The sequence below is a fragment of the Cupressus sempervirens genome, chromosome 7, assembly GCF_028749045.1.
Source record: "Cupressus sempervirens isolate cs-2001-9-10 chromosome 7, ASM2874904v1, whole genome shotgun sequence".
In the NCBI taxonomy this organism is placed as follows: Eukaryota; Viridiplantae; Streptophyta; class Pinopsida; order Cupressales; family Cupressaceae; genus Cupressus; species Cupressus sempervirens.
Window position 1 is genome coordinate 738,117,007 of NC_143124.1, and position 25,914 is coordinate 738,142,920.

General features: G+C 35.3%; 1 protein-coding gene and 1 pseudogene across 1 annotated transcript; one reads left to right on the forward strand and one right to left on the reverse strand.

Annotated features, from left to right (window-relative positions):
- Positions 1-18,459: 18,459 nt before the first annotated feature.
- LOC149549361 (L-type lectin-domain containing receptor kinase SIT2 pseudogene) lies at positions 18,460-20,414 on the reverse strand (annotated as a pseudogene).
- Positions 20,415-21,255: 841 nt separating this feature from the next.
- On the forward strand, positions 21,256-24,386 carry LOC149549362 (L-type lectin-domain containing receptor kinase SIT2-like). The gene is made up of 2 exons (XM_089794901.1): positions 21,256-21,492; positions 21,667-24,386. The coding sequence occupies exons 1-2, from the start codon at positions 21,467-21,469 to the stop codon at positions 23,669-23,671; spliced, it is 2,031 nt and encodes a 676-aa protein (XP_089651027.1). The 5' UTR covers positions 21,256-21,466; the 3' UTR covers positions 23,672-24,386.
- Positions 24,387-25,914: the final 1,528 nt, after the last annotated feature.

Below are 25,914 nucleotides of genomic sequence, written 5' to 3' on the forward strand. Positions count from 1 at the left end.
ACAATAGAAAGGGGAAATTATATTAACTGAGAAAATAAGCTGGTACAAACAGTGCAGAGAAAATAAAATCAAAACATGCCCTGCGGGCTTACAATAGCATAAATCTGGAGAATATTTCTCCTTTTAGCACCTCCTCTCAAGCTCCAATCCGAACTGCCTTTTACAATGCCATAAACCTCCTTAAATAGACCCCGGAGGGTTAAGGACTAGGAGTACATTCTAGAAAGTGCTAGTGGGCATCCACCGACAAAATAGAAGGTTCCGGAAGCTGCGTTAGAAGTCGGTGCAATTCTAGAAGAATCCAGAAATGGTAGCCGAACTTCCGGGAGGCATAACTTTTGAACCGTAACTCCGATTGACGAACCGTTTACATTTTCGGAAAGCTCTCGAAGCGCTCTATAGCCCTATGGACAAGCTTCGCTCGTCCCCCATTTTTGACCCTTTTCGAGGCCATTTAATGCCCCAAACTTGACTCTGAAGCATTCTTAGGGGGTCTCCAAAACCCAAAAAATTGCAATAACTTTCAAACCGTGGGGCCTTTTGACCTGATTCTTTTTCTGGAATGCTCTAAATCTTGATTACATTCATCTGGCCAAGTCACACCTTCTAGGTCACCAAAATGATAGTTGAACTATGAGAGTTGGAACCTTTATTTGAGCCAAATGGGTATCCAAAAATGTAAAGACATAAAATAGAAACTAAGTCTAAGTACATTTTTTTGGGTGACACAGGATTGCCCTTATACCTCTGGATGCTCCTGCATCAACTCCCTTTACTATACATATAGGTTTCTCAAATACTAAGACTAAACCATTATGTAGTGCTACAAGAAAAATAATTCTTGTTGAAGAAGTTTGTACACCTCAGGTTAGTCTTAGCTCTCTACCTACACCTACGGTCCTCTGCATCAAGTATATAATGCTAGGAAATATTTGGCACTTTAGCCTAGCCAGCAGTCGGAGATGAGGATCCAAAAGATTAAGATAGTGCTTTGTCATTTCTTCTAAATGTTGCTTCCTTCAACACTTGTTCTGGCTAGGTTTTTCAGTATTGGATGAGGTTTGCTCCTCAGATAGATACACCTATTGATCTCCACTACTTCATTCATTCCAAATGTTAGCCCTCACCAATGCACAATAATCTGCCTGGTAAAGAGAGCATCCAGATCAAGCTTTCAAAAGGGAACCCCTTATATAGTATGATCTCACCAAATGCTTATGCACACAACTAGACAAAGAGTTCTTATTTTTTAGGCAAAATCAGAAAAATTGTAACAAGGACTTCTATGACCCTCCCATAGCCATTACTACAACACCTATTGATATAGAATATGTAATGGGTACCCCCACAAGATGGCAATAAACGGCTCTGATACCATTGTAATAGACACTCAGCGATTATACTTTGCAAGCAAGCTTTGATACCACTGTAATGGGCACCCTGCGAATGCCCAAAAATTGAACCAACTACTGAAATAGATTTTTTATGCTAACCGAGAATTGAACCAATGCTAAAATTATATTTTTTTCTCAAAATGATAAAAGAAAGTACATAGCAATGTATTCCAAAGGCCAAACCCCAAGGGAATGACATCTAGAATGTTACAAGAGAGGATGAACATCCTCTAATGCCAAGAATAGATATGTCAGTCACACATCCAAGTTCTTATCAAATGTCATTCACAAATATCCCATGCTAAACAATAAGACTCTTACCCCTATTTATCCTTTTCCTTCACCCTTCTAGAAGGAACTAAAACATTAATTAATTGCAAGTGCTAGAAGCTTCCCCCTTCCAATAATTAATGCACTCTCTAGAAACTCCTCCCTTGTAATACAATAATTAATTGTGCTTCTAGAAAATTAAATTACTAGAGGCTTCCACCTTTCCAATAATTAATAAACAATCTAGAAGCTTCTCTCTTGTAATACAATAATTAATTAAATTAATTAAATATAAAGTCACTTTTTTTTTTCTTTTTTTTTTAAAATTTATTTAATGAATTTATAAGAAATTAATTTAATTTTCTTCTTATGCTCCACTTAGTTTTCAGAGAACATGAAGCTAAAAGATGAGGTCATTATAGTCTGCCCTCTTTGAAATTGCTTGTCCTCAAGCAATCTAAGTCTCATTTACTAAAGCACCTGCTCACTCTCCTAAGTAGCATCTTCCTCTAGCAGATATCTCCATTTGACTAAATATTCTTTAATCAACCTACTTTGTAGAGTCCTTTCCCTAGTATCCAAAATAGCCTCAGGAATTAATATGAGCTTTCCCTCCTCATCTAATGGTGGTAATTCTACTGAAGCCACAACTCTTTGATTGATGGCTTTCTTAAGCCTTGACACATGAAACACATTATGCACTTGACTGCCCTTTGGAAGCTTAATGTCATAAGCAACCTTGAACACCTTGCAAATCACTATGTAGGGGCCATAAAACCTAGGCTTCAACTTCTCTGCTCTTCTTTTCTTGAGTGATGACTGTCTATATGGTTGTAGCCTTAGGTAAACCATATCCCCAACCTCAAAACTACACTCTATCTAGTGCTGGTTAACATACAATTTTTGCTGATTTTGGGCTTGCTGTATATTCTCCTTGAGCACCCTCAAAATATCTTGACTATCTTGCAAGAAGTTTTTTTCTTTGGGCACTCTACTATCCCCCAAAACTAGATCCATGAAACTAGGCGCTTCATAATTGTACAGTGCCATGAATGGAGTCATCTTGATGGACATATGATAAGTGGTGTTATAACAATACTCTTCCATATGTAGCCACTTGACCCAAGCCCTCTATTGTGCAGTCATATAATTCCTCAGATGCCCTTCCACCCATTTATTCACAATATTTGTCTACCCATCTATCTGTGAATAATAACTAGTGCTAGGTGTAAGATCTATACCACACAACCTAAATAGTTTCGGCCAAAAAGTACTCATGAATTTACTATCTTGATCATTGACAATGAAACTAGGTAACCCATGTAACCTGAATATCTCTTTGAAGAAAAGATCGGCCACCTATGATACTATGTAAGTGGATGGAATAGTAAAGAAGTGAGAAAACTTTGTCAGCAGGTCAACTATCACATGGATGCAATCTTTCCCCTGTACTCATGGTAACTTGATGATGAAGTCCATAGAAATACTTTCCCATTTCCTATCCGAAATGGGAAAAGGTTGTAACAACCCTGCAGGATATGTGTGCTCTCCCTTATTCTACTGGAAAATTGCAAACTCTCTAACATGCTTCTGAACATCATCCTTGAGCCCTTTCCATGTGAACCACTCACGAATCTTCCTGTAGGTCTTAAAGGCCCTTGGATATCCAGTTGTAGGTGCATCATGAAATGCCTTTAGTATTACCTCCCTAAACTATGATGAAGGAATCAAATATATCCTACCTTGAAACTTTATCAATCAATCCATCACCATGTAATGATCATCATGTATGGTGCCTACAATTACTCTAGAAGTCCAAGTGTCCCTTGCATACTCTTATGTGATCTTATTTCTCCAATCTCCTATAATCTTAGCTAGAGCACAAATATGAGGTCTCTTAGATAAAGCATCTGCCACCACATTCTTCTCACCTTTGAAAAACTCAATGTCAAAGTCACAGGCCTGTAACTTCATAATCCACTTATGTTGTTTATCATTAAAATCATGTTGGCTCATGAAGTATTTGATGTTGTTGTGATCAATTTTGATAACAAACTTTCCCCCAACTTGGTAGGACTGAAACTTATCAAATGCATGCATTATGGCTAACATCTCCCGATCATAGATGGAATAGCTCCTCTCCACTCCATGGAGCTTCCTACTCTAAAAAATAATGGGATACTTCTCCTTTACCAAGACTACCCCTATCTCATCTCCTGATGCATCACAATGAAGCTCAAATGGCTTTGTGAAATATAGTAGAGCTAGTACCAGACATGATGATATCACCTTCTTGAAATGATCAAAGCTTCTTTAATCTACCTCTATCCATGTGAAGGCCCCTTTCCTGGTAAGGTCTATCAAGGGTGCAATGATCTATGAAAATCTCTTAAGAAATCTCCTATACAATTCATAGAGACCAAGGAATCTCTTAAGTTGTGTAAGATTTGTAGGAGTAGGCCAATCAAAAATAGCCCTAATCTTTTTAGGATACACCTTAACTCCATTTGTGCTAATGATATGCCCAAGGTATAGTAGCACAGTCATCCCAAACTCAGACTTAGATTCCTTGGCATACAGTGACACTTTCTCCAAAGTGGATAGCACCATCTCAAGATGTTGTAAATGCTCCTCCCAAGTCTTACTAAAGACTAACATTTCATCAAAGAAAATCAAGACAAATCTCCTAAGCTGCTCCCTAAATACCTGTTTCATGCAACTCTGGAACATAGTAGGGGCATTGGTTAGCCCAAATGGCATAACCAAAAACTCGAACTGGCCATAGTGACACCAAAAAGTTGTCTTCTCAATGTCCTACTCCCTCATCCTAATCTGATGATACCCTGATCGTAGATCAATATTTGTAAAAAAAATACACCATGTAACTCATCAATCAACTCATCTATTCATGGGATGAGATATCTATTCTTAATGGTCTTCTTATTTAATGCCCTGTAATCGATGGACACGCACATCGTCCCATCCTTCTTCTTTACCAACACTACTGCTGAAGCAAAGAGGCTCTTACTAGGCCTAATATGCCCTATTTCCAACAACTCCTTAATTGCCTTCTCTATCTCATCATTATGTTTCTTAGGATGATGATAAGGAGTAATCATGACTAGTTTGGCTTCCTCGTCAAGCTCAATAACATGTTCTATCCCCCAGTTAGGAGGAACCTAATGTGGAATCTTACCAAATACCTTAGTGTGTCTGTCAAGTATTTCCTGGATATCTAGTGGATGACTCTTCACCTGTGGCTCTTGTGAAGTTGGCATAGTGAAACATTCTATTGCCCACTCTATGTTATTATGCCAAAAAAGTCTCTACATTCTCCCATCTAAAAGTCCTCTAAGTACAACAATTCTTCCCTCATGCTAAAACTTCATCTCCAATTTTTCTAGGTTAAGTGTGAACTCTACTAGCAAGGCCATCCATACCATACTGAAGATGACATCATAGTGTCCCATGTCTACCACATAGAACTCATCTTCCAACTGGGTGATCCCACAATAATGGGATCCACTTTTTGACCAATTTTAACACTCCAATCAATATTTTTGAAACAAACCTCACGTTCGAGTGACTATATGTTTGAAAATATGAATAATTTTAAGATGACATAAACTAGTAATTTGTAGTGCTCTGTTCCTACTTTATAACCATATTTTTTAATTTTAAAAAAAAGTTATTTATGTCAATTTTTTCTTCTCCTCCAAAAAGTGGTACATGTTAAAATTCAATATTTTTAAAGAGTGACAGTTGGTTTGATACACATAACTTTTCTTTTAGAAAAGATAATGAGGTAATTCTTTTGGCATTGGATTTATAACATCAATATCTAGAGGATGCATTTGGTTGAATATTGTATAGTTTATGAAGTGACACCAAACATTATTCAGACATACATTCATTTTGACATAGATTACTTGAACTCAATTTATAATAAATCTATTTTTTTTTCTTGAATAGAAACCTATCTCAATAACCTATTTCCTAGAATTTTCTCAAAAAAAATTGACCTAATTTACTAATTTTCTTGAAGTGTCAAAGTCAATTGATGTTCAGTCGGTAATGAACCTAGAATGAGTTAAACTCATATTTGAAAGTCTTAATGAATATAATATGTATTACAATTATAATAATTGGAAAGCTTCCTTCGAGTAGCACAAATTGAAATTTTTTATTTTATAGTAGGAGATCAATCATTTTCAATCTTGGATGTCAAAAGAGCCAATTTTATTTTATTTTTTAGAAAAGAGAGTCAAAAATTTGTAATTTGACATGTTCACTATGAACATGGTGTTCACAGCGAACATGTTTTATGAGTTTTCCTGAAATAGATGTTCACAATGAATGTACATATATAAGTTTTTTAGCTTCCTATACCTAATAAATATACAATATGTTCATTGTGAACATACCTAATAAATGTACAATATGTTCATAGTGAACACTGTTATAATACATGTTCACTGTGAACATGCTTAATATGTTAGCGTGAACAAATGATAAATGTGATTAGTGCATTCTGGAAAGTTTTTGGATTTTCTTTGTCCCACAAAAGTGGAACCCATTATTGTGGGTTCACCCAACTCATAGCCATCTCCAAACCTTATTTGAATATTAGATATCTTCCAAGTGCATAATAGTTTGTTACCATTAGCTTCCATAACTCTAAATTCGATGTGCTTCTTAGTCTATAGACCCCTCTTGGCTACCAAATATGCATCTATAAAATTATGTGTAGCCCTAGTTTCAATGAGTGAGATCACTTTTTGCCATTGGATAGTACCTCTGACCTTAAATGTGATTGCCTTTTGAGCCCCCATTAATCATGCTAATGACTTCTCATCCTTAGGAATGTTGCTATCCTCATCTAAATTAGAGCGCCAATCCTCCCTCTCTCACTATGACTCTTCTACTGAGAAATACTCCATTTGAATTTCCTTAGCCTTGAGAGGACACTTATGAGATAAATCCCAAGGCTCTTTGCACTGAAAAAACAATTTCTTCCTTCTTAAATCATTCAAGGTGTCATTATCCAACTTATATCTTTTTGGCTGAGCAACCTTGTGAAAAGCTTTTTTGTCCTTCTCCTTGTCCTTTTTCATATAAGAATCCCTATGCTAAAATCTACTCCTTAATGAAGAAGGTGCTAAGTCACAAGCCCTTTTAGTGGCCTCCTGCAATATAGTTGAGTCATGCCCCTTGACCCATCCTCTCAAGGGTTCTGAGAGTCCATCCATAAACAACACTACCAAACTCCTCTCCAAAATATCTATGACCAACATGGTTAACCTCTGAAATTGACTGATATATGTCTCAATCGATCCCCACTACTTGAGTTGTACTAACTCTTTAAATTGTAATTCAGGATCTCTAGTATCAAATCCCTCTATGAGCTTCTTAGTGAACTCCTTCTAATATGTGATCTGATTATGTCCCAAGGCTATCATGCCATGGTGCCAATACTCATGTGCTGGTCCATCCAAGTGAATAGCCGCATACTTTATATCTTCCTCTTTTGACATAAGATTCAACTACAGGTATGTATCCATCTTCTGCACCCAACCTCGTGCAGTCATCTTCCCTAAAGAATCATAATAAGGTAAAGAAAGTTTTCCAACTTTCTTTCTCAGCTCAAGGTTTTGACTTCTTCCTCCTGATATGGGCACGTGTCTCATCCTCAAGTCCAAGTAATCTCTAAGAGAAATGTTTTCCTAAATTTTTGGTCCACTAGCCTCCCAATCCCTCCTAAACTGATCCTATAACTCTGTAATCTATGGTTCATTAACTAGTTGAACTAGATCTCTAGGTGGAAACATGGGTACAAGAGGTCCCGAGCTTACTGTTTGAGCTGGACGTGCAACATGTCTAAAGTTATCAACCTCCTTCCCATTGTTGTCATGTCCATTATTACCATTAATGTTGCCTTGGCTTTCATTATCATTGCCTCTATTGTTGTTGTTTCCATTGTTGGCATCACTTGGGTTAATGTTGATGCCCATCTATCTAGCCATAACCTATAACATCATATCCATTTGCCTATTTTTCTCTTGTTGCATATGTTGCCCCTCCTGCAATGTATCCAATAACCTAAACATTACATTTTTTTGATCTGGACCGGTATTCCTATCATCTCGATCACCCATACTATTGTCTTGTTCAAAAAATATCTCCTCTGTGTTTGTATGACTAGATTGTATGTCCCTCTACACGGATGAACTACCTTGTTCATTTTGCATATCTAAACTCCTACTTTTTCTTGCTCTGGTATTGTGAAAATTATAAAACCCTTGTCACATGCTCAAACATAGATGTTGAAGATCTCCATAAGATGGCAGAACTTATAGCTCTGATACCACTATAATGGGCACCCCCATAGGATGGCAATAAATTGCTTTGATACCACTGTAATGGACACCCAACGGTTATACTTTGCAAGCAAGCTTAGATACCACTGTAATGGGAACCCTAGAAATGCCCAAAAACTAAACCAACTACTGAAATAGATTTTTTATGCAAACTGAAGCTTGAACCAATGCTGAAATTATATTACTTCTCAAAATGATAAAAGAAAGTACATAGCAATTTATTCCAAAGGCCAAACCCCAAGGGAATGACATCTAGAATGTTACAAAAGAGGATGAATGTCCTCTAATGCTAAGAAAAGATATGTGAGTTACACATCCAAGTTCTTATCAAATGTCATTCACAAAATTCTCATGCTAAACAATGAGACTCTCACCCCTATTTATCCTTTTCCTTCACCCTTCTAGAAGAAACTAAAACATTAATTAATTGCAAGTGCTAGAAGCTTCCCCCTTCCAATAATTAATGCACTCTCTAGAAATGTAGTGCCTACTCCTAGTTCGCATTTTGTTATCATTGCTGAACTCTTTTAGGGTTAGTTTTATGTGGATGGTTAGTGGTATTGTTTTGAGACTTTTAGATATTATGTTATGAATTCTATGTGATGAGATCACTTAGACTTTACATTTCATGTATGCACGATGATTATTCTCAGCGTTTGCAGTTATTAATGATGATTAGTAAGATGATTTATTATCATATATGTTTTCTTATGGATACTTACTCCAGACTTGCATGTGTATGGTGTGCATGTTTGCTCTTATGTATGGCGTGTCTGATGTGGTTAAGGAAGGGAGTCGTAGTCACCTGCTAGTCGGGATCTACACGATGCACCACTTCCTGCCATTGCCTGTTTAGTTTAGTATATATTGTGTTTATACATGCATGGATTTTATTCAGGTTGTAGGTACCGAGTATCGACTTCCCTGAATTGCCAGGATGAGCGTACCCTATCACATTATCTCAATGATAGGAGAGGGGAGATAAATTCTCAAGTGCAAATCCCAACCCTTTAAGCCATTTGTCCTAATTGAAAAATTAGGACAAGTATTTGAAGTCGAGTACCCTCTGAATACGTTGGATAAAGTAATTCTTGATATAAACCCTTGGTTTGATTTTGTATGTATTTTGGCTATGATGGGTTTTCGTATTTTTACCTTGTGAGTCTTTGGAGTATTTTCTATTAATTAGGCCTAATTAAAAGATTTAATTAATGGTTTAATTTAATGGAAAATTAATATGATATTTTAATATTTATTTTATTTAATTAATTAAAAAATTAATTAAATAAAATAATTAAATTTGAAAATAAAAGTTATAAGTTTAAATTTGGAATGTGACAATATTTATTTTAATAATAATATATATTGGAGTCCATTTTTAAATAAATGGCTAAATAATATTATTATTAAAGCTAATAAATATTTTAACAATTAAGTTTTAAAAATGAAATTTAAAAGAGGAAAATATATTAAAATTATTAAAAGATTCTAGATTTCATGTGATTAAAATATAAATATATTAAGATAAGAATAAGTGGAATTATTAAAGTTAGTGCATGAGATTTAATAAATAAATTAATTAAATTGGAAAGAGTAAAGTAAATATTATATTAATTATTGTTCATTATTTTAATATTTGCTCACATAGGAGTTTGCAAATTCTCAAGAGTTGTCATGTAGACAACACAGGAGTTTGCACTCTAAGAATGCACGAGTTGTGTACACTTAGGAGTTAGCATATTATTTGAGCACATGGTGTCTACAACCTTATGACTCATCTAGAAGGTTGGAGTAGACTCATGCTTAGTTGTCATGCTTATCTTCTAGTTGTCTCTAGACACATTCTAGATGCATCTTAGAGGCCTTTAAATAGAGGCTCTCCTAGTGTGTTTGGACAAGCTAAAATGGAAGCTTCAAAGCTTACATGCATTGAGAAGCTCATATGCTTCTACATGATCATATGTTTCTACATGCTCTTATACTTCTTCTAGCACCTCTAGTCTCTTGGAGGATTCGGTTGGCTTGGATCTTAGAGGAATTGCGAATGTTGGAGAAGGAAGGGATTTTCTATGGACTTATGAGGCATGGTGAATTAGCATCAGTGTCCAGGTGCACTCATGATATTCACATATTCTCTTTCCAATATTTCTCTTCCTATCTTCATCGTGTCTAAATACTCTCTGTGATTGAATCTACAACTTGAAATTGGAATTTAGATATGCTATTTGGTTGAGAAGAAAACAATAAAAAACCCTAGATCCAATTAAGGAAGAAATTAGATTTGAAATGGGTTTGGGTTCGAATTAGAATCAAATTGAAATAAATTTAAAAATGGTTTCTAAAACAATAGTCAAGCCTAATAGAGAAATTATTGGATAAAATTTAGAAAACAAATATTTTATAGAAAATCTTTAAATTGAAAGCCTCTATTTTAAAATTATGTATATGAAGAAATATACATGTTTTTTCAGATTTGCACACACACACACACACACACACACACACACACACACACATATATATATGTATGTATGTATATATATGTATGTATATATATATATATATATATATATATATATATATATATATATATATATATATATATATATATATATATATATATATATATATATATATATGTTATGTTCTGCATGTATACACACACACACACACACACACACACATATATATATATATATACATATATATATATATATGAAAGAAATCGAATTAATAAAATTTAGTGAAGGATTATATCCAAATCGCGCATGAGAAAGCGTTTTATGAAAAAAACCTTTTTTTTAAAAATTATATAATTTAATATGTATTGGGGGGGGTGGGCAGTCACATCCTACCCCACTCCCGGCGGTCACTGTCCACAACAGTGGATGCGCCGGCAGTCCTTTGTGACTGCCCGGTGGCTACTATTGTGGCAGAGCCGCGACAGGCCTCCTGTATGAGATGGCGCTACAACCGCGGCTGATGCAGGCTTCCATAGACACTGTCATGTGTCCATTAAAGCAGCGGCGATATTGTTTGTAACCTGTGCCAATGTTAAGAAAGGCATATAGTATATTATGTTATTTTATTTTTAAAAAAACTCATATGTTATGTTTTGAATTCGATATTTATATATGTGAAGTTAATAAATATTATTATATGTATATATATATATGTGTGTGTGTGTGTGTGTGTGTGTGTGTGTATAAATGAGAATATATATATATATATATATATATATATATATATATATTGTAATTCAATTTTTTTAGTATAATGAAGTATTAATTATATATATATCTGTGTGTGTGTGTGTGTGTGTATAATATTAACAGAATTTTATTTAAGTAATGAATTAGTGTAAATAAGATTAATAAAAAAGTGTTGCAATTGAAATAGGGTAGTTGCCCAAATAGTTTTGGAATTCTCACGAATGGAGAATTGAGAAAATTATATATGATTTTAAAAGAACAATTCTTCCTAGTGATATTAATGTTTACTTGATATTCATTGAATGATTGAATGAACGATGAATTTGATTTAAATATTGATCATTATAATAATGAAATTATTAATGAGATTATTATTTATTAATAATTGTTGAGCTTAGCAATTATTGATGAATGATATGTATAGTTAGTATAACTATTAAGTAATTTAATTAAATTCAATTTGAGATTAGTAATAATTGAAGTATAGCAATAAGCTATAATAATTGGTTGAGATAATATCAAGGGATAGGAAACAAAAGGTTAAAGTAATTATTAGATAATGATAGTTATCCTTATATTATTGGGAATATAAATGCATCAAAATATAGGTTATGGAACTATGGTTAATTATTAATTGAGAGACATTCTTTGAGATTGTCGTGTGAAATATTAAATTGCACCTATCATTTAAATATAAAATGGGTGAAATCAGGAATCTCTTCTACCTAGAAAATACCTTAAATTTAATAGTAGTTGACTTTTAACTTACAAAATTATAGTTAGTTATTAGTCAACTGATATTAATTGGAACGTTGCCTTGGATATGTAATTATTAATTAAATTAATTAATTAGAGTTAATTGCATTTAATTAATAATCAAGTTATGTAACAAAGTTTTAATCGATATGATAATAACGATTCTTTTAGTGGAGTTGTTAAGTATCAAAGTTGATAAGTCTTATTTAAAGGACTTGAATAAAGACTTTAGGTATTTCATGGTTACTAGTGATGATTTAATTATTACAACGACTGAATTAGGAGGCTTAAATCTTAGTAATATTTAATTAAGTTTTAATTAAGTATTATTAGCATGATAAAATTCATGGATTGTGTACCTAGGTTAATTGATCATTTTAATAAAGTTATAATCTTCTTATTCGAAGATTGATAATTGGCTCTCTTATATTTTAACGAATAATGTTCCTTGGTCTATGTTGAAAAGTTGAAGTAACATTAAAGAAGAGTTAATCAATTAGAATATGGATCGTAGTTAAATAAAGAGAACAATTTAATTAAAGGTCAATGATGATCAATTTAATGAGTAAAGTATTTTACCCTTAAGCTATTCTTAGAAGAATAATGCTATTGGGGAACAAACGGGTTGACTTGTAGGTCAAATGATTACTCTTCGTATACTTGAAACAAAAACTGGAAACCTCTACACTTAATTTAGTAAACCAAAACATGTGTTTGCATCGTGTATTCTCTATGCTTTTTGTTTTGGGTTTTTGGGTTGACTAGTGCTGACCACTCCTAGGTTGTTACCGGAGGCTCGGGGGTTATGAGATGTGATGGCATGTTGATCTTATTTGGTCTCGATCTTTATAAGCCCAACCATGGTAATGTGATCATATTCTCTATGAAATGTTTGTATTTATTGATTATTATTGTTCATCAGTCTTCATGTGTGAAGCTGAGATGTATGTGTATGAGACACTTGAGCTAATCATTTTTGAGTCATCGATCAGTTATCCCTAGATTACTTTCTAGTTGCCATGATGGGACTGAAATGTGAATTTATTTCTTGATGATGTCATGTTGTAACATGTTTTGACTTAACCATTTTGGAGTCTTCCATCAGTATGATTTTGAGATATTCTTGGTTGCTTGTTGAAGAACCAACGGGTGTGGTGATTTATTTTGAGATATATTTTGGTTATTGAGAACCAATGGATACTTATGATTATCAGTGATGCTTTCAGTTGCCAATAGAGAACCATTGTGGTCATGATTTTCTATGGATTCTTTTTTTAGATGCTCATGGAGATTTGATGATTCTTATTGTGGATATTTGATGCTTTTATTGTGGATATTTAATGATACTTTTTATGGATTATCTTTTGGTATTTTTACAGTCGCTTGTAAAGGACTGTGGTGATTTATGATTCCATGAGCTTAGTGTAGGTTATCTACTTGTAGTGTCGGGAAGTGGCTTGCAATGGGGGTTGGGGCCCTAAGTGGCTACTAGGGTAACTCATTGTAAGTTTGGTTAATAAGTGATAACATTTACACACTAAATGCAGATTAAATGAACCTAAAAAGATAATTGTTTTGATGTTCTCGCCCATGCCTTGAGTGCTTGTACAGACTAGGATGGGAGTAGAGAGAACGTAGGGTTGTGACCTTGCATTAAATAGTATGCCTCGTCAGTATGAGAGGATACTAGTGGCCGCATGAGATCAGTATGGACCCGTGTAGTTTAGCTAACTGCCAGGGTAACTTGTATGTGATAAATGCGATGACACTTTCCCACTTGCAGAGTAGGTTTCCTACATGTCATTGTGTGCCTCTGAGAATTAGATGTCAGTTTTGTGTGATGGGACCTTTGAGTTAGTATACTTTTAAGATTCCTGGACTTAGAGAGTACTTTTGATATGTGATTTGATAGCCTATTTGGGACTTGAGATTATCTCCTCAGCACAGTGGGAGTGGACCACTTAGGTTCCATGTGGTTAGGTGGTAGTGTATTTCCACTCTTATCATTTGAGATCCGTTCGAGACACCGTGGCTGAAGTATTCTTGGTTGGTATTTATCTTCATTCTGCTCTTGGATCATTATGATAGATGATATACCCTATGATGGATGTATTTACCGGTATGTTTCTTATATTGATGATTTGCATATGTTAAATGATGTTATCTTATGCTTTACTTTGTATGTTAGTAGGATGTTTTAGGAGTGACATTCCTACTATGATAATACTGATGATCTCTTCGGTGCTTTGGGATGTTACGCATGGAGGGATGGCTAGGATCCACAATGGTCTAATGATGCTATTTACGGTTGGGAGGAACGATGCACTTAGTTATTTATGTTTGTGATATATGGTTATCTTTTATGATGATGTATCATGTATGATATGTGGTTTCATTTACTTTAATTGCATCATGGATTAATATTGGAAGATGATGTACTTTATTTACATGGATGTTTATTCTTTTAAGCTTTTCATACCTTGTGACATGTATAGTGGATGATTGAGCAATCTAAAATGTAATTACTAAAAAGACACTTGTATATGGTTAAGAATGTTGGATGTAACATTGCTAAGGATGTGATGTTAGATGAATAGCTAATTTAGATGTGATACAATGTTAAGGGATCTTTAAAGAATGTAACTGTTATGTATGTTATGTTTACTTTCATTTGAATTGTTGCTATTGCTTTCGTTACTATGTATAAATTGTGAATGGTTTATATTTCATGTTTAAAAAAAAAATTGTTTGGGAAACTTAGTGGAATTCTTTGGATCCCTTGGCAGGGCATTACAAGAAACTCCTACCTTGCAATACAATAATTAATTGTACTTCTAGAAAATTAAATTACTAGAGGCTTCCACCTTTCTAATAATTAATACACACCCTAGAAGCTTCTCCCTTGTAATATAATAATTAATTAAATTAATTAAATATAAAGTCACTTTTTAATTTTTTAATTTTAATTTATTTAATGACTTTATAAGAAATTAATTTAATTTCCTCTTGTGCTCCACTTAGTCTTTGGAGAACGTAAAAGCTAAAAAATGGAGTCATTATAGAATAAATTTGGAATAAGAATAAGCATTTGATACTTATTACAATTTCAGGTATATATTAAATTCTTGTATAAAATTTTCAAATTATATAAAACAAAAATCATTTATCAATGTGAATTTATTGAGATAACAAGATTGTGTTTTAGTGCTTGAATATGTCAATGAGAAATCATTCTTTTGTCCAAAATAATTTGAGAAAAGCTTAACAAAATTGTTAATGCAGAAATGAAATAGATCACATTTTTTACTCATAATTTAGACAACACCCACTAAACTCACCAATGCAACCATTGTGTGCTGAATATTCTCTAAAAAGGATTTATATATTTTATCAAAACAATATGTTTCAGTTCCACAATCCATATTTCACACAAATTTCTAACTGCTACTTCATATACAAAACAAAGCAATTCTTAAGGACAAAAGTCATCAATCCTTATTGTTATTGGAACAAATAAGGTATCAATATAGATGGTAACAAGAGCAAAGTACCAAAAGGCAACTTGCAGTGATTTGCAAGCTTGAAAGAAAAACTTGCAAATAGTTCAAACCCAAGTTGCATAGGCCAAGCAAGTTTTTAAATGAATAACATAGGTAATGAATTAGTCTGACAAAGTCTTAAGATACCCATATGCCTAGTCTAATGGTAAGGGTCTATTGTGCATTGGTAGGTAGAAAAACTAGGTCTCATAGCTAAGGAACTTAATTTTCTTAATTTTCTTTGAGTCTCTACCTCAATCTGAGATAAAATTTAAGATCTTTTATATAGATTTTAGAGTTGTAAATAACTGCCCTTGACCTTGCTACATTTGTTAGGACTGATCTTTGTCTCCCTATCCTTGTCACTATTGCTTGTCCTCCACATCATATTCTCCATATTTAGTTCACACCTCACTTACCATTGTTTTACCTTGGTTTTGGTAGTATACTTATCTTTTCTCCTTGTAGATTGATTGAAAAAAGAGCTGCTTTAAATAAGTAGTAAATGCACCACTGAGCATACTCAAAAATGTTGATGTTATTAAATTTGGTTCAAAGGCCAATACAAAAGCTTTTTGAAAAATATTAAATACATTTTCCTTTTATTCTTACTCTAAATGGTTAAACTATATAATTTCTTTGACATTGTCATAAATAAGAAATGGCAAAAAAAGAAATCTAAAAGTTGTTCAAGGCTTCAAGCTACAAGATGATATTTTTTCAATTTAGCAATAGATTTTGGCTTCCTGAAATAGATATATAGAAAAAACTTAACAACAAATAAATGCTCATACAAACCAAATTAGACATATTTCAACAACTTAGAAAACCTCATTTCAACACTTACTTTGTTAGAAAATAACCAACTGAATATTGGCAAAAAAATTGATGGTCAAAAAATTAATTTAATACAAGATTTGACTATTGATTTGTTAATCACTCACTTTGAAGAGTTGCAAGAAAAAAATCAAATCATGATATAAAGAGCCTCATAAACACAAATATGATCTTTTCGAGAAGATATCCACCACAAATAAGAAGAAACATCAAAAATGATGATAGAAAAAATATATACACCTGCAAAATTGTATGGTATCCATTAAAAATTGGAAAGATGTGTCTAGTATGATCTAGGTCCTCCTAATTTAAACATTTAATTTCTTTGTCATAACAAATGTGTCCAATCCCACTCATATTTGCACCAATAGGAAAGAAGAGTTGCAATGTGCCATCTTTGCATTGCCATTGAGAATTAAATATTAAATACCAAAGCAACAAGCACATAATGTTAGAAAGGTGAGGCAACAATCTAAGCATTCCTCAAACAAAAGTGATGTACATGTTACCAAAAGAAATAACTTTATAGTTTTCACATTATGGAAAGAAAAATGATAGCTAAAAAACATGTCACAACTTTTTATTGAAATGCCCATGAAATTCACCTTCAAACCCTGAAGAAGATCCCCATAGAAATTTTTTGAATTGATAGAGACCAGTTGCTGATCATTCATGTCTTTAGCCACACATTCATAGGGAGGGCAACAAGATTGTATAAAATCAGTGTAGCTTACAAAATTATTTCAATTCAGAAAAATATGATATGAAAAAAATTAGAAACTTAAATTAAAAGCTAAGTAATATGAATTTTATAATATAGAAAATAAAGCTAAAAATTGAAAAAAAACATATCTACATCTCCAACGCTAGTACTTGGGCTTGCATTGTACATGCACATCACCATGATTTATGTTGGCTTAATTAAATGATAAATTTAAACTCTATAGCAAGAAATGGTGCTCTACCACCTTTGCAACTTGCCTCATAAACACTGTGATGCACCGATGATTTCTGGCAAAGACGTCGACTAGAAAAAAGTACCAGTACAAACAAAATGATATTTTTCTTATAATTATACATTCAAAATGAATAGTTTGATTGTCTCATACTATTTTAAATCAATCAGATGCTTAAGAAAGAAATGAACACAGACACAAGTTCCATGGTGTCTGATTATATAGTACACATATATGTAAGATGTGAATTCTAACAATATTTTCTTAGCTTGAAAATATGATTGTGAATGTTCTCTAGACTGTCTTGGAAGGGAAGATAACATGCGGATAGATTTTATTGGGCAAAAATAAATGTTTCCAGAATGTGTTGGAAGGAAAAAAAAACATGTGGACAAATTGTTTTTGACAAAGATTAGATGTTTGTAGAAATTGCATTAAAATAGATGTTTCCAAAATGTGTTGGAAGGAAAAAACATGTGGACAGATTTTTTTGACAAAGATTAGATGTTTGTAGAAATTGCATTAAAATAGATGTTTCCAAAATGTGTTGAAAGGAAAAAACATGAGCACAATTGTTTTTTGACAAAGATAGATGTTTGTAGAAATTGCATTAAAATAGATGTTTCCAAAATGTGTTGGAAGGAAAAAAATATGTCGATAGATTTTTTTTGACAAAGATTAGATGTTTGTAGAAATTGCATAAATTACAACCACCCACCAATCCTAGAATTTTTTGAATTTTTTTTTTAAAAGTTAATGTTGATGGAAAAATATTTCAATTTGATATCAAGTGAATATTAGAACTGTTCCACTATGACTGTTCATTGTACTAGCCAATAGGAAGATAATTTTTTTTAAAAAAAAAATTTCATTATATAAAATAAAATTAAAAACATTACAACTGTAAAAACATTTGTAAAAATTCTACGCTTTGATTGGTTGAGGGAAAAAAACAAAATAACATATGCTATTGTATAATGCAGGAACTAATAAATGTTAACGTTAAAAGCTATGTTAATGTTAAAAGCTACTGCGTTTTGTAGAAATACTTGCGTCAGTGAATATTAGAAACTAAACAAGATGTTCACAATAAGAATGGCACAAATAGAGATCTTAACTTATACAGTGACACCACAAGAAAGATCGCTTGACTTGGAAGTGGAAGCGTCTGTGCCGCGGCTGTAATATGGTGGAGACTTCCACGTACTGATGAGTGCAGTCGTCTCCATGTAAAATGGAGCACTGAAATCTGGTACTGGAGCTTGTTCTTCCAGTATTTTCAAAACATGTCTCATTCCAAGCCTGCCTTCTGGCTGAGGATTGGAACAGATTAGACCCAGTTTCAGCACTCTCTCCATCTCATCTTCAGCGTACTGCCCACCAAGATTTGGGTCGACCGCGTCCATCAGACTGCTTGCAGAGAATAGTTCTCTCACCCAGTCCACCAAAACTATTTTATCAGATTGGACGGAGAGATCCACGGGTCTTCTTCCGCATGCAACTTCCAACATAAAAATACCAAAACTGAACACATCTGTGGCAGGGGTCGCCTTTCCTGTTTCTACGAACTCCGGTGCGATGTACCCCAGCGTTCCTACCACACGAGTGGTTTGTAAGCTTTTGTTATGATCGTACAGACGGGCAAGCCCAAAATCCCCTAGCTTCCCATTGAACTCCGAGTCCAGCAAAACGTTGCTTGACTTGATGTCTCTGTGTACTACCCATTTCTCCCACTCTTCGTGAAGATACAGCAGCCCTGCAGCAACATCTCTGACGACTCTGTACCTGTGATCCCAGTCGAGCAACTTCTTTGGGCTATCAAATATCATCTTTTCCAGGCTCCCATTTGGCATGTAGTCATACACTATGAATAGCTGCTTTTCTCGCCTGCAGTAACCTCTGATCTGCACAAGGTTTCGATGTTGAAGGCGACCAAGACTCGAGATTTCTGCAATGAATTCCTTCACCCCCTCGTCGGTTTCTCTAAGAATACATTTCACCGCTACTTGGACGCCACTTGTGGGAAGTAATCCTCTGTATATCCGACCGAAGCCTCCAGATCCCAAAAGTTGTTTTTCTCGGAAGCCCTTGGTTGCAATATATAGCTCTTTGTAATGGAACCTGTGAGGCCAATACTCTATCTCCCATTCTTCCATTACTTCTCCGTACTGGTTTTTTTTCAACCGCACAAGTGATGCTGCCACTGCCACTAGGATGAGAAAAACGTAAGCTGTGCTAATGCCAGCAATCAGTCTGGAATTTGAGGTCTTGGACTTTCTGTGTGAGAAGGATGGAAGATTAGATGAATTCAGGGACGTGGCGTGTCCATTTATAGTAAAGCTCCAGGCGAGTATGTAATTCTCTTCAACAAGAGCTCCTGTAGCCGCCGAGAAACCGACGTACATTTCTTCTTCAAAAATGTTGGACAGGGATAAATTTTTCATATGTAAGAGTGGTTTCCGCGGGCGATCAAGACCAGCCTTCACTATGGTGACTTTGAGCTCCTTGCGCAGATCGTCATAATCAACCCAAGCTTGAATATTTTCTCCGCTTTTGAGATCCAAATCCTGGAATCGGCTGCTATTAATCCAGTAGCCTGCAGGAGTAGAGTTTACAGACGTGATGTCATTGATATCCACACCAACATGATTGTCGTCGATAACCGCAACTTGCAAGTTCATTGATGTGTCGAACTCGACTGCAAATAGACGATTAGAGGAATCTCCCATAACTGACAAATTGCTAATCAAAGCAAGGTACGGACCTGGTAAGTATCCGTCTACAGACCTGTGGGGGGTCATTAAAAATGCCAGTCCGTGCCCGCTGGATGTTTTTGAAGAAGCGACAATGGAAAACACGAAAGTTGTTGTGAAAGAGAAGATAGAATTGAGAGAGGCAGGATCTCTCATACGCACTGGATGGGGATAGAAAGCTCGCCCCATACTATATTGGGATGGTTGATTAAGGGAGACGGCATTGGACCGCACTGAAGCATTTCCAAACAATTGGAGGGTCGACGTATTGAATTGGTTGAATATAAAATTTGTCTTGGCTTGGACAACATACGAGACGGGAGAAGATAAAGAAGGACCACGCTCAAGCTTTGTACTGTCGAACTCCAGCTGAACTTCGCTATCCTGTTCGAATTTAAAATATAATAAGCAACATAAATCAAAATGGAAAAGAAAAATTCGAGGCAGTCGACTAACAGGTTGCAATGATTCTTTCTGAACTAGGAATACATCTATCAAATGGAAAAGTTAAAAATAACTGAATTTGGCTTACAAAATGGTACAGATTTACCTTTCTGTGTACTGCGAAAATTCCATTCCTTGTAGTGTTAATACAGAAAGCTCTCCTGTAATTCGAATTCCGAAAGCTATCTGATTATTCGAATACGAACGGAATGCAGAAAGTGGAACTAAAATAAATCGAAAACTGAAGAACCATTTATCAAGAACTTTCCGCGAAGCCAAACCAGTTGTGGGAAAGACCATAGCTGGTCCAATGGTAGCGGCCTTTACGTGAAAGGGACCTACATCTCGCTACCGTAGAATATCCGCATATTCTGAAGCCAGATTTGACCGTTCCCGGTGTGAACATGTTGGCAGCATACGCGGAAGTGGGAGAAGCGGCCTCGCCCTACATATTTCTATCAGGGACGTTTATGTCATGACCTCACGTCGGTGGCATTGAAGCACTCATTAAGTCCGCCCTCATGACTTCTTCTTACATTGTTGACAACACAGAGCGCGACATCAGGGATTTGTTTTGTATATTTGAATCCCATCCCTAACATTTAATGTGTAGGCTCCAAAAAGATCTATCAACATGATGACATGTTGTAGACTCCGCTCACTTATTTTACTCTTTTCAAATTGGCAAAAGTTTGAAAGTTTCGTGTCGCAGTTTCATTGCGTGACGCTCGAGTACTCCGTTGCGTTCTTATCTTTTCCTGGAATGGTTGCCCTTTCACACGCCGCGGTCTGAGGTTAAACGTTCAAACGCGTGGACAACTTCGCAACACATAAATCTTTCTTTCTGGCTTTATTTCTCCACTTTGTTTATATATATATTAAAAAGCCAGAGAGCTAGAGACGTGAGAAGGGACAACATACAGAAGCAATGGAACCTTTGCAATACGGTAAAAGGTAAATATGCACCATTTTGTAAGCTTGGAATAATCAAATTTGTTTTCTCATTCTCAGGTGTATTTCTATTTCAATTTTAGCTCCCACAGAAAGAATTATTTTCAGCCTGTTGGCCGTCTACTTCGAATTTTTCTCTTTATTTTTATATATTGTTCGGTCATTATGTTCCAACAGGAGATCGTTGTCGAAGTCGAGCTTGAGCTTGACAGACGAGGAAAGTTTGAGCGCGGTCCTTGTAATTCTCTTCCTACCCACCTTGCTTGTTGTCCAAGCCCACACAAATTTTATCTTCAATCAATTCAACATGTCGACCCTGGAATTGTATGGGAATGCTTCAGTGCAGTCCAATGCCATCTCCCTTAATGGTCGCATCCAATATAGTATCGGCCGTGCTTTCTATCCACATCCTGTGCGCATGAAAGATCTGAATTCGACTTTCTCGTTTAGCACAACTTTTGTGTTCAGTATCATTCCTTCTCCTGCTTCACAATCTGGGTTTGGACTGGCGTTTATGATGACGCCTCACAGATCTCTAAACGGTTTTCTCCCTTGTCCGTATCTTGGCTTGATCAGCAATTTATCAGTTATGGGAGAGGCCTCTAATCATCTGTTTGCAATCGAGTTCGACACAGTAAATAACTTTGAATTCCACGACATCGACGGCAATCACGTTGCTGTGGATCTCAACGACCTCACGTCTGTAAACGCTACACCTGCAGGCTACTGGACTAACAGCAGCCGATTCCAGGATTTGGATCTCAAAAGCGGAGAAAATATTCAAGCTTGGGTTGATTATGACGATCTTTGCAAGGAGCTCAAAGTCAGCATTGTGGAGGTTGGTCTTGATCGCCCACAAAAACCACTCTTGCATATGAAAAATCTATCCCTGACTAATATTTTAGAAGAAGAAATGTACGTCGGTTTCTCGGCAGCTACGGGAGTCATGTATGAAGAGAATTACATCCTCGCCTGGAGCTTTGCTACAAACGGAACTGTTTTCCCCCTGATTACATCTAATCTTCCATCCTTCTCACACAGAAAGTCCAAGACCTCATACTCCAAATTGATAGCTGGTGTTAGCACAGCTTGCATCGTCCTGTTGGTGGTAGGTGCAGCATACCTTGTGCAGTTGAAGAGAAACCAGTACAGAGAAGTTGTTGAAGAATGGGAGGAGGAATACTGGCCTCACAGGTTTAACTACGAAGACCTGCATACAGCAACCAAGGGCTTCCGAGAGGAAGAACTTATAGGATCTGGAGGCTTCGGTCGGGTATATAGAGGAATCCTTCCCACAAACGGAATCCAAGTAGCGGTGAAATGTATTATTAGAGAAACAGATGATGGGATGAAGGAATTCATAGCAGAAATCTCGAGTCTCGGTCGCCTTCAACATCGAAATCTTGTGCAGATCAGAGGCTTCTGCAGTCGGGAAAAGCAGCTATTCATAGTCTATGACTACATGCCAAATGGTAGCCTGGATAAGATGATATTTGGAAACCGAGAGAAGGTGCTCGACTGGGATCAGAGGTACAGAATAATCAGAGATGTGGCTGCGGGTTTGTTGTATCTTCACGAAGAGTGGGAGAAATGCGTAGTACACAGAGACATCAAGTCCAGCAATGTTCTGCTAGACTCGGAGTTGAATGGGAAGTTAGGGGATTTTGGTCTAGCCCGTCTGTACGAGCACAACAAAAACTCACACACTACTCGAGTGGTTGGAACGCTGGGGTACATCGCACCAGAGCTGGTTCACACAGGAAAGGCGAGCCCTGCGACAGATGTGTTCAGCTTTGGTATATTTATGTTGGAGGTTGCATGCGGAAGGAGACCCTTCGAGCCCACTCTGGAACATGGTCAGACAGTCATGGTAAAGTGGGTGAGAGAGCTGCATGCACATGGCAGTCTGATGGATGCAGCAGATCCGAATCTTGGAGGACAATATGTTGAAGGTGAGATGGAGAGAGTGCTCGCAGTAGGGCTGATATGCTCTAATCGTCAGGCAGAAGGCAGGCTTGGGATGAGACAAGTTGTGCAAATACTTGCAGAAGAAGCTCCGATTCCAGGTTTTTATGCCCCTTTTGATTTGAAGTTGAGCTCACCAAGCAGTGCTACCAAGTCTGTTCCAGATTACACTCACAGAAGCGACGCTTCCATTTCCATGTCTTTGGACGCACGATAGACTCTGCAAGTCAGGTGAAGATCGTTTCCTGATGGTGTCAATGTGTAGAAGACGGATTTTTGTATGATAAAGCTCTGGATAAGCTGTTCGAATCGTCGCCCATCATTTTATGGAAGTCTCCAAAATATTACTGTCGCGTCGCAGATGCTTCTATTTCCAAATCAAGCTCTGCTTTTGGCGGTTTCAGCTTATAAGATCGATGTTTTTGTGGCTTCGTGTTGCTATTGTTATTATGGAATATTTTCCAATGCAAGTATTTCTACAAGATACACAGACTGGTTTTTAACAATGCTATTTACTTAGAATTCCATGGTTCTACTTAGAAGTCAGTTCCAGATTATAGTCACAGCAGTGATGTTTCCTTTTCTAAGTCTTTGGACGCGTGATAGGCTTTGCAAAATCAAGTTAAGATCGTTTCCTGCCGGTGTCAATGTGTATAAGATGGATCTTTGTATGAAGAAACTATAGATAAGCTGTTCGAATCCTCAGCCAACAGTTTGTGGAAGTCTCCACCACATCACAGTTGCATCACAGATGCTTTCATTTCAACGTCAACCATGCTCCACATGTTTGTTATTTTTTTTTTGGTCTTTATAATGTGTCTATATTTTATTATTAATTTTTATAATGTATTTGGTTATTGTCATAAAAAATTTATTTTGTACTTTGTTTGTATTTAATAGATGTCTTTAGTATCTACAATTTTAAATGATAATTTAATATGAGTTGTCTCTTCATGAAGAGAAAATCTATACTCAATCTTTGGCTTTACTGTCCACATTAATAGGACGTCGTATCTATGAGGTATATGATAGCACTTTTCTAGGAATAAATGCCTTCTTAATGTACCTATGAATGTACCTATATGTCTTGCAATCAATGCTTTGGTTGTTCAAGTAAAGAAGCATAGTGGTATTCATTAAAGTGGTATGGCTACCATGTTTTAAAATTTGTTCCGAAGGGATTTTTAGTTGTACAAAAACTGTACATCTGTTCCATTGTTCCATAGTTGAAGTGGTGCATACTATTGGAAGTACAATAATTTGCATAACTTTTGCTAAGCACTTTGACTCTTGTGCTTTGTCCATTCGATTTGTCTTTTCATCCCCTTCAATTTTGTAATATTATCTTCATGAAATGTTAAAAATCTTATCTTTTGTGGATCACAATTGATTTTCCTTACTTCATTTGTGGCAGGTCACAGTGATTTTATTGGAAAAAACTAAATTCATTGCATTTGGTAATCCAGTAATAAATAAATAGGGACTGTTTCTTGATGACACCTAACATTGTAGACTATATCATATTTGTTGATTTATAGAATTCATTGTGAGCTTTCAAATTGAAAGTCATTTTGAGTGATGCACATTGTTGCATGGAAAGGCTTTTGAATAGTAATAATCTATTTTGGTTTCTTTTTTTTTTAGGGTTTTGAACTTTTTGAAAGCTTATGCCTTCAAATCTTTTTTTTTTTACAATGTTCTATAACTATTGCAACTTTTTTTGGTTTCATTGGTGATATCTACAAAGAGGAGCCTGCAAATCCTATTGAAAATCTATAGCATTACCTCAATTGTTTGAGTTGAGGTATTATCTTTTCCATGCTTGATTGCATTTTAACCATTCCTTCCCTGTAGGTATGAACGAGTTGGGCTCTGTAATTTGTTTATCTTTTTTTTGCAATCTTGAGTGTGATATTTAGTTTAGTTTGTTGGCTACAAAGGATCAAACACTTGTTGGGTCTTTGAGGTGCAGAATTATATACTTTTTGTGTACTAATAAACATACAAGATATATAACTTTGTCGAGACCTTGTGTTTGTAAATTTTGAAGTTTATGTAGTTGCAATTGTTTTTTATTTATTCATCCATAAGATGTTCTCTATTTGTAAAGTATGTTTTGTTCAAACTCCCACCCTTCTCAACATCTACAACTTCTCCCTTTCGCTTTTTGACTCCTTCTTATCCATATTGATCCTCAATTTCTAACAATCTAAGAAAATGTTAGTCAGACATAGCTATAGATGTTTTGAATCATAAACCCTCTTCTTTGAAATGTAGAATTTTCTAGGAATCTATATCATTCAATGCAAAGCCGAATCAAACTATACTTTGTGACTAGTTGAAATGTAAAGTTAAGGATTGGAAAATATGGAGCAATTTACTTTAACTTAAGATCATGAATTACCATTTATTATTTGTCCCACTTATTAACTTGGGCTATAATGGATGGGGAGTTATTTA

Coding starts and splice junctions, on each gene's coding strand:
- LOC149549362 (XM_089794901.1), top strand. CDS start 21,467: ATGGAACCTTTGCAATACGGTAAAAG. Junction 21,493..21,666: donor CCTTTGCAATACGGTAAAAG/GTAAATATGCAC, acceptor ATGTTCCAACAG/GAGATCGTTGTCGAAGTCGA.